Source organism: Diadema antillarum, unplaced genomic scaffold (assembly GCF_040938485.1).
Source record: "Diadema antillarum isolate AM-2024a unplaced genomic scaffold, OU_Dant_1.0 seq00002186_RagTag, whole genome shotgun sequence".
NCBI lineage: Eukaryota > Metazoa > Echinodermata > Echinoidea > Diadematoida > Diadematidae > Diadema > Diadema antillarum.
The window spans coordinates 140,927-151,589 of NW_027272823.1; the positions used below are offsets into that span (position 1 = coordinate 140,927).

Consider the following 10,663-nt stretch of genomic DNA (forward strand, 5'->3'; position numbering starts at 1 on the left):
CACTGACTGAAAACTACACTGGCAGTGAGCTTCCTTTTGCTCTAGTACTTATTAAATCTAAACACAACAAATCACCACAACATGTATGGCATTTTCCCACAAACTCATGTACATGTACATATACATGTACTTGTGGGAGTTGGAATATCATTTTTTTTTTTCAATTGCATTTTACATACTTATCACAATGTCAATGAATGACAGATGTCACTGTTGCAAAGCAACTCTACATTGCATGTCACTGAACAAATTTTAACCACCTGGGATCAACATAAGCCTTCTGTCAAATAACCATGAATGTAGACAGACACAATTAAGAATCAAAATTCGGTAACTGTCAGCTGCTCAGAAAAGTTCTAAGTACCATGCAAGATTATTTAAGTCCACGTTGTTGGGACATTCATTGGTGAAAAAAAAAAAGAATTTCATAATACATGATGGCAATCTCAAGATTTAAAACTTGTGTCATATGTGTTTCATACTCAAAGTAATAAATTTGCATTGTCTGCAAAATGAGCCAGAATATGAAGCAAAAAATACATCTGGTAGCCCCTGTTTACAAGTGCTTCCCAACACCTTTGATAAAGCCAAACAGGTAAACAATCAATCAAGTAATTCTCACAAATACTGTTTGTTCCACATACTACACTGGACACACGATTCTAGTGAGAGAAATTCTGCTAAAACAGTTCAATAACAGCTTAACCATCTAGATATCATACCGTTTTTAAAGATGTCTTTAAAACTATCTGAACTGGCCAAAACTTATGTAATGATGTGGGCTGTTGTTCTTGAGATGCAACTTCACTTCAATTATGCATGCGCAGTTAATCCTGTGGCTTTTTACCATGTGCACACATATAAAAATTTAGAATTTAAATTGAACTGCACAATCTATTGGACAAAAAGTTTCACAAATGTTTCTTAATTTCCCCTATGACCTTTATCTAAATTGTGCTATATACATCAATTCGAAATAAACATATCTCCAAAACAAATATGAAATGTGCTGGGATCATGAGCAATACCATAACCAGTGAATGGTCTTCGTAATCTATTGAGATGGTCTGTCCTTAGCCAGCGTAGCCTTTTCAGTGTAACACTGCTCTCCCAGATAACACTGTCATCATCAATTACTCCAGTATTAGCAGATACCCATTTACACAAGTGGCTCAATATAGACATTGTGGGTAAAGCATCTAGTCCAGAAGAAAAATTACTTTGGTTAAGAAATTTGAAAATTGCAAATACTGAATATGTAACATTTAAGTTATCATTAATCTTAATTTAGAAACATCATATGTTTCATGAAGACGAAAAAAAATTGAAATCTTGTAGAAGCATACTATCTGGCAGGTCGAAACAAACAATAACGAACGGTCGTTCCAAAACAATTTTTGTACGTGATAATATTAATGCCCCGGATCTTTTGTCCGGTCATGATCATTCAACTCGACTGGTATTCTACTGCACAGTCCAAGCATGACCTACAACATGCCATTTCTGAAATGGTATACAGTTGGCCCAATGCATCATTTTACTTGTGCTACACTATGTGCGGGAGCAACCTACAATGTTATTGGCATGGCTTAGTAGCCGACACTTCCCTATAATTTTTTTTCTTTCACAAAAGTGCACAAAGACTATCTGAAAGCCTTGCTGATGACAGGACGACAAAGTTGCTGCAGCACTGCAACTTGTTGGGAACATGAACTGACACAACTCAACAAATGCTTGACAACATTTTCTTTTTCAGGATCAATGATACAAGACACAGTGACAGGACAAGTATTACACCAAACATGTACAAGAATAATTTATTCATCTACCGATAGACTTTCAAACTACGTTCGGTACTCCCTTGAATCAAAGTTGTCCATTTGCCCTTATCTACACATGTTAGAAACTAGTCAGACCAATCTGATCCTATGTTTCGTCGTCGTCTTCATTTCTGGAGGCCAAGGACATGCCTGTGACAGGAGAGAGAAGATAAAAATGATATGAAAAAACTTAACTAGAGACGTGTGCTATCATCTTTATTCTTTTACATGGCACAATGTGTGTGGGTGAGTCTGCTCAATGACCATTGTAAGTCATCTGGAGTACACCACAAAGGGTTAATCTGTTTTGCCAACGGGTGTGTACAACCAGAACCATTCGCTGCATGAAACTTGCACGACTTGGAGTGGATGGTCTTTTTCGCGGCATAAAACTTTTGCAAATCACTTCTCACATTCAATGTATTGCGTAGACAAACACTTTTGCGTGTATTTTACTTTCCCGATTCTTTGCTCCTTGTGAAATTTGCGCAAGTTTCACACACATGAAAATTTCTGATTTTACTGTTTGTTTCCATCATACTGGTACTCTTTTCTGAGAAGTGATGTGAGATCTATCATGTGGGGGACCTCCTCTCTATGCCCATGCCATGAGAGAGTCTGCTTTGCCTCTTTACCACTACACAGATGGATTATTATGATACCACACTGCATTGTTATGTTAGTATCCCTAGGCTTTGAATCTTTGACCTCCTTGCTTGTGAGTCAGACACAATACTGACTCACTGCCCACTGTACTCTCATGATCTGACAGAGAGACCTCCACCTGTTGCTATCCAGGTCCTCAAGGATCTGATGCATCTGAATGACCTGTAACAACATATGACTTCCCCACTGAACAAGTGGCTAATAATCACTTTTCACTTCTCACTTTTGACTTGCATGGGTAATATTCTATCACTTTAAACCCTTTCACGACCAACAACTCGCCGGGCTCCGCACCACGTCTCAGCCCAGCAGCGAGTTAACTCGACAAAATATACACCTGTCTTTGATCGTGATTAAAAACTCTGTATGCTGCCCTCGCACGGTGAAAGTTCGCCATTCGCGAGTTCGCTGCATCCACTTTATGTAGATACCAAATTCGATTGGGGGTACCATTGGAAATTCTTGAGAAAAGTTTCAAAAAAGCTCTCCAATGCATCGCTGCTTCGCGAGTGTAGCGTAGTGTATTTAGCGAGTCTGACTTCACAACAATTTTGTGAGTTGTTAAATTTGCGATTGTGAAGTACAGCGCGCGCGGAACGCAGAACGTATGTGTGCAAGTCTCATCCAATATTTTCGCGTGTTAGCATCTGACTTGCTAAATTCACGAAACTAAAAACATCGCGAAATATTCAGCATAGTACAGGGAAATTACGTTAAGTCTATGGGAGTGCTGCAGTATCGTGAGGTTAGGTTGTATCAATTCTGATTTTCTAGACTGAATATTTATTTTTCTATCATCTCTAGAGTAAAATAAAGCTGATAGTATGAAAATATGATTATCAGAGAACATCTGATATACAGGAAAATTTCTCATTCGGCCAACAAAACTCCTTCCACTTGAATTCATCGCAAGCCCCGACACGCTGTGGTTCGCGAGTGTAATTTAATTACGTGTGGGTCTATGGGAGAGCTGCAATATTGTAAGTTTAGCTAGTATCAATTCGGATTTTCTAGACTAAATATTATATTTCTATCATCTCCAGAGTGAAATAAAGCTGATAGCATGAAAATACGATTATCAGAGAACATCTTTTATACATGAAGATTTCTCATTCCTCGCTTCTGAGAAGATGAATTCTTGACATGAAAAGCAATTTGCATTCAGCATGCTGCTGCACAAATTTATAGTGGTCCTGGTGGATTGGTCTGTGCAATAGAATGTGGTCGTGAAAGAATTAACAACATAATGATTTTGTCATTGGACTTCCGTCAAATATTTCTGGCATTATCTTGACACTGGTGGCACTGCTACACACACACACATACTGAATAAGCTGTTATTTTCGTGTGCAGATATTTTCGTGAATGAGGTCAGACATTTTGTGAGGTGTTGTTTTCGCGAATTGACACCAACACTATCGAAAATGCACTATTACCATAGCGCATGGCAACATTTTTGTGTGTTGTTAAAATTTGCAATCAAAATGTAATTTGCGAAATTCGTGAAAATTAAACCCTCGCAAATAACAGGTTTACAGTACACATACACACATAAAAATACGGTTAGCGGTGGCATAAACTATCTCACCTAGCAATGACATATAACTTTACACTATTATGCTTTTTAAACCTAATTATACAACAACTAAAGAATGTAGCTATCTGACTGGTTGATTGTTAATCATGTGACATGCAGTTAAAAGTACCATCACACAATATCTCTGTCAGCTGTGCAATTTTGTTTGAGCAAAAATGGAGACCACATGGCTGACGTCACCTATTTCCATTGACTCCCGTGTTAAACTCTCGATTGACCACCAAGTTTTTGTTCCATCGCACCGCTCTGATGTCACAATAAACAAACACTCAACAGTTACAAGTGCACTTACAAGTCTGTATTTTGTCACTCAGTTTGTAAACAATTTCAACCAATTGGTTTAGCGTACATACATACGTGTACACAGCCGACTGTGACTGTGCTACTCAGACGCCTTTCAAGGAAAATGGTTGCCATTTTTGTGCTAAATTCAAGGATCTGTGTGGACCACATCTGCTGAGATGTCCGAGGTATCGTATAAAACAAATAGTGTATGGTCTTTACTCGTGCAATGGAACAAGATTTCACACTTGGTGAAAGATGAGGTACACTATTCAACTTGGCTATGCCTCGTTGAATAGAGCGCCTCTATCTTTCACCTCATAAGAGAAAACTATCCATGGATGAAAGGTCTAAGAACCACTGGAGTGCTGGAGACATACTCACCTTCTAGAGGGAAGAAAGAGGGCAGCAGTCTCTCGTAGATTTTTAAGTCCCTCTCCAGAAAGACACAGAACACAACTCTGTCCAGCTGTAAGAGTGAAGAGCATGACAGAACAGCCCATTTAGAATAGATCAAAACAAGTGCATGTGAATGTAAATAAGTATATAGCATTTTCCAACTCTTCAAAGCATGCCCTTGAATGGTTTGGTAAGCCTGAGCATCAACAATCTCACTTTCATGTTTAGACTCACGATTACCTCAAAGCAATCAAACAAAAAATCTGAAGAATATTAATGCTGTATTTATCACCACAAGAACAGAAGGAAAAACTGAGTATCAATGAAATCTAGGGGTGAAGTAAGAGCCTGAAAATAAGTACTGTTTATATCATGATTCATTTCTTTTTCACATAGCTTCTGAATAATGAACATCATCTTACATTGCTTCACACAAAATACTGCTATGTCTTGTGTTCGTGTGTGTGTGTGTGTGTGCGCGCGCGCACGTGTGTGTGTGTGTGTGTGTGTGTGTGTGTGTGCATTTGTGTGTTTGATGACTTATGTACTCACCTCATTGGGATTGTCTTCCAGCCATTCTCTGATCACACTCAGGGCTACCTGGCATGCATCCTCTTGAGGGTATCCTAGCAACAGATACAGAGACAAACAAAAAATACTAATAACAATAAATAAAAAATAGACACATGACAGGAACTATACCTGCCAGTGTTTACATCAAAACGACTCTCCAATCTTTTACAGTTACACTATGCACATATGGAAGACAAGTGAGCTTGCTATTTCTGAGGACTACCACAAAGGCACTTTGTATCTGGGTGCAACTAAGTTGGAAGTCCAGAATAATGCCTTCTCTTTTCTTTGAAATTACCTCACATCATTCCAGTGGAAAGGTTAAAGAATAAACTATTCATTGCAGATCATATAAAACATCAAGTGCAGCTTCGCCTACAAGTATGTATCTGTTGTGTACATATATGCAAAGCATAAAAGTTGTCATCGGAGACCATAATAGTAAGAAACCCATAAAATAATGTCAACATGTGCTAAACTCGGCTAAAACGGCAGACTCACCATACACTCCTGTCGATATACAGGGGAAGGCCACAGACCGAATCAGTGGTTCCATCATCTCCAGGTCATGCCTGAGTAATCTCAGAATGTCACTCCCACCACGATCCTCCTCCACAGCAGGCTTGCCGTTTGCCGACGAGTCTCCTCGGCCTGCGTCCTCTCCCCCGCCACTGCTCTTGTCTTTGGCTTCCTTCTTTTTCCTTGCCTCCAGCTTGGCCCGGTTGGACTTATTGTGCTCCAAGATGCGCTGCAGACACGTGACATAGCAGCTGGTCAGGCTCTCCCGGTGGTTGGCGCTGGCCGTCGGGCCATTGACGATGGGGCCAACAGTGTGCAATACATCTACAGGTGATGTTGGCAAAGAATATTCTTAGAATACACCCTTGCATCGTTTTCTCCCGCCCCTCTCATGTAGCACTTTTCCCTCCTTCCACATTCCTTCTCTGATAATTTCCCATACCTCTCCTATATGTCTATCTGTCTGTCTGTCTCTCTCTCTCTCTCTCTTGCTCTCTCAAGCACAGTTTATCATAAATAATGGAATAGCTACCTTTCACTATTTTTAATGACAAAGAAAAAAAAAATCATTTAAACTGGTCTAAACCAGTGCTCCTCAACCAATGGGCCACAAAGCTATTGCAGGTGGGCTGTGATGTCTTCCCAAAATGAAAACAAAAAAGATTTGTATTTGAACTCCACCTACACATATGTTAATGAGCCTCAAAAAACTCTGCATGAGCCAAAGTGGACCTTGGGTTAAAAAAGGTTGAGAAGCACAGGTCTAAACCATCATATAATTCCAGATAGGGGTGCTAAAAATCCTACTCGCACAAAACTTGTTTTTTCTAAATCTTGTATGTTTTTTTTTTTAGAAGTACATCAAATTCTCCTGACTTTGCAACCTCTGTTAGTCAAAAGGGAAATTGTAAACGCCTGTTTAGCAATGAGCAGAAATGGAGCAAACTTGAGGGATCAGGCTAGAAATACGAACAATCTTATGATCACTAGCTTCATTGAAAATAGAAAGACTGAAAAGAAAATTCATGAGCCTATTTTAAGCCTGTCTAATAAACTATATTTCATTGGCTATGGCTTTGGAAGAGGTATGTGAATACATACCGATGAGGTATGCATGTCAAATAGTAAAGAGATTTCATCTACTAGGAATACAAGAAGAACGAGACAGCATGTAGACAAACTGCTTTGATCTTTTGTCTGCATATGGTGTTTGAACTAATACAAATGTATGACAAGCAAATATACTTACATCTGGCTGGCAGGAGGTAACCTGAGAGAAGAGAGAGGAAAGAAAGACCATAATGACTTACATAACTACAAATGTAAATTCAACTTCAAAGAGGATAAAGTCTTAATCAGAGTGAAATTTCCACTAACACATTACAGTGGATGGTACAAGGACAACATGCAAGTACTGGTGTCAATAGGCTTAAAAAACAGCTTCCGCACTTCACTCTTTAGTCACTCCTACAAAGTAATACACTACACTGATCTTGATACAATATCACGTGAAAAATCAAAAGCTTATTATATTGAACACTGCTGAAAAAACAGGAAATGTATGTATGCACGTGTGTGTGGGCGGGGGGCATTTTGCATTTACAGCTGCGGTTGTTTTCAAGCCCTTCAAAGCAGTGGAAGCAACACACACACACACACACACACACACACACACAAATGAGATGCAAAAATATATGGCAAAAAGGAAAGTAGACATCCACACTGAAATTATCTCTATGCTCTTTGAAGTCACGACTTCAAATCACAGAAACAACACTCCTTCTATTGTCTGACCAACTGCTTGAAAGGGGAGAATACCACAAGGAATTTTTGGTTTCTTTGTTGTTGTTGTTTTTCCCCCAAGATCACTGAAAGACTCGATAGATGTTTGAATAAAATCAGACAATTATTGAAAGTGTTTGAGTTCTAATTTCAGTTGAATTTTCAGCAGTATGTTACCTTGGATGTCATTACCTGCACTCTTTGTAACTTCACTCATCCAGAAATCTCTCCTACAGTTGTATAAATAGCATCTCATAAATATACAACACATCATTTTCACACATACACACACAAACACACTTTTCACAGGATACAAAAGGAGTGACCACTGGCTGCGGTAGGCAGGTGACCCCTATATGAAGGGTATATGATACAGCAAATTTGTGCAGGAGATTTTTCTGTGGCGGCTATAAGCAGGTGGCCGCTATAGACAGGTCACCACAAAGACAGGTTTGACTGCACATTAAAGACTTCCTTGCAAAGGCTCACTGGCCTGCTTGATATCGAAATGGACAAAAGTACACGAATTGAAATAGGGGCCCCTAATCTACATCAGAGGCTTCGTGTCTAAGGGTATCTGTCTCACACCTGCTGTTAGCTTGGCTTCCCCTGTGTCACAAGGGGCCACAGTCCGGCATTCCTGAACCAAGTGAGAGCCTGCAGCTCTGTGGATTGCTCCATCCACTGGAAGGGGTGCAAAAGACATTACACAAGAGTGGAGGGGGAGAAAGAGAACAAAAACTAATAACTTCATCACAATATGTATTGAATACTTTAATATCACAGTGAACTATAAAGACCACATGACAATTCTACGAGTTGATGAATGCTTTCACTTTCATTTTATGTCAGATAGTTTCTTTAATGTGTGTTGATCAACTCATTTAAATTGGTATTTTAAACATACTGTATAAGCAAGATATTTTGCTAAATTATACTTTCATAAATTCCACAAACTGCATGCTATTCACAAATGTAAGAACAAGTAAAAATATCTCCTCTTATCCCAACATGAATGTGACGCCCAATTGTAAATTTAATGTACTGGTAAGTACACTTGTATTACACAATAGATGCACACGAACAAGGTGCACAATGATACTATACTCTATGTACAGTCAATTCTCACCATCGCCAATGACATAAAAAGTACCCGGATGTTGATTTAAGTGTCATTTACAGTGCATTATGGGATGGTCCGGTAGCAAAGTCACTTCCATTCGTACGTGCGTGATATGTGACTAATGCTATTTACACACACAACCGACTGTATTCTACGTGTACTTACTGTTTTCTCGACTTGAATTTCAGCTTTAATATGATTTGAAATTTCTCCATTCTTAAGAAATTGCTGTTAATACAACTATGGGTTGTTACCCATAAAAATTAGGAGTTGTTACTCCTAAAAATTAGGAGTGTACCGTTACTGTTTATAAAATGTGCATTCATTTTCTTTTCCCTTTTGTATTTATATGACAATTTGTAGCGTTAAAACTGTATTAGTTGTGTATACAGAACGTTTGAATGTAATGTAATTTTTTTATGTATTATGATTGTGTTATTATTTTATCTGTTTTGCTGTATAATCTCTGTATATCTGTGTAATTCGACTTTCAGTCGCCGACTCAGATTTTATTTGAATAAAGACCTTTTAATCAATCAATTACTGCGAAGCTGCCATGTGTTGTTCGCACGACAATAAATGAACAAATTCTACAGAAATAGGTCCCTTACTGGCATGCGAGACGTGACGTGGGTGAAGTTTGTGGGTGACTCCACAGCACAGTATGTGCGCACGCGACTTACTAGTAGTAGTACTTGCTTGGAAGAAATTGCTTCAGAGACAGGATAAGTACGAGATCACAGTTCGTTCCCGATTGTGTTCGCGAAACTTCAACAGAGAACAAATAAAAAAAGATGGGCATTCTATGACGATATCCAGGTGAGTGAATATTTTCCAGCATATTTTCAACGTATGCAGAGATGACTGATCAGTGATGTGCACATCGATCGCATGATCAAGCAGTACGATGTACCGGTATGTGTTGGCTTTACTTGTATGCGCGTGGTGGTGCATGCTAATGAAAGGCCGGCCTAGGGCAATGCGGGGGCTATAGCTACAGTGTACGAGTATGACAGGCCTGGCTACTGGCTGGCTCGGGTGCAGCCGCCTACTGTACTAGTATCCGTGGTCGGCATGGCGCTATAGGGAAGGTACACGTATGCGCACACTAGCGCTGTGCAAAATATGCCCCGCGCCGGAAGTGCCCCAGCCCAGGAAGTGCACTAAATCTTGAACAAAAAACACATCCGGGGGATTTTTACGTCATTGGCGATAGCGAAAATTGTTGCTATGCCCTAATTCTTCGAAAAATTAGTCTTGGTAGATAAATAGCGTATACAGTACTTCTTTTTGGCATTATGTATGGCTTATACATGTATGCTGAATTAACAACGGCATAGATATGGACATAATTGCCAACCCCCCCCCCCCCCCCCCAAAAAAAAAAAAAAAAAAAAAAATGTATAGACGACATCACCATTACCGGTACACATGTATTTTGCATAATGCGAACAAGGCTGTAACCACACAATGCAATGACTGCATACATCACAAGATAAAGTGATAAAACAATGTTTCCTACACTTGTTTGTCATAGAGAATCATGCTTGACATGGTCAATTCTCCTTGACAAGGAGGCAAGGTTTTATCCACATATAAAGCTTGATGAAATTACGAGAAATGTCCAAACGTTGACATTGCCCTTTACTCTCAACTTTCCTTATAATAAATGAAACAAGCAAACACAATCTATAGCTTTTGCTTAAATTACTATACAATGACTGCCCGTTGCTATGTTGCAAAACCACAAGAGATTGGACCATTCATTCACTGCATGTACACTGCTGACATGCTGTCCCCTGTAGGAAGTGCCTTTCAAGTCCGGTTGATGCTAGCCATAGCTAGAACTGGAGATAAGAGGTTCTACAGTTAGCACTGCTACTGCCAACTGAAAGAGCAAAA

The 10,663-nt window shown here is 39.3% G+C and overlaps 1 protein-coding gene across 1 annotated transcript; it reads right to left on the minus strand.

Moving 5' to 3' along the window:
• Nucleotides 1-205: 205 nt before the first annotated feature.
• Nucleotides 206-8,322, minus strand: LOC139714186 (ADP-ribose glycohydrolase MACROD1-like; the record flags this gene model as incomplete). The annotated part of the gene is made up of 6 exons (XM_071625903.1): nt 206-1,970; nt 4,750-4,834; nt 5,317-5,390; nt 5,839-6,180; nt 7,106-7,126; nt 8,227-8,322. Coding segments are annotated over 6 exons (662 nt in total), but the record flags the coding sequence as incomplete, so codon positions are not given.
• Nucleotides 8,323-10,663: the final 2,341 nt, after the last annotated feature.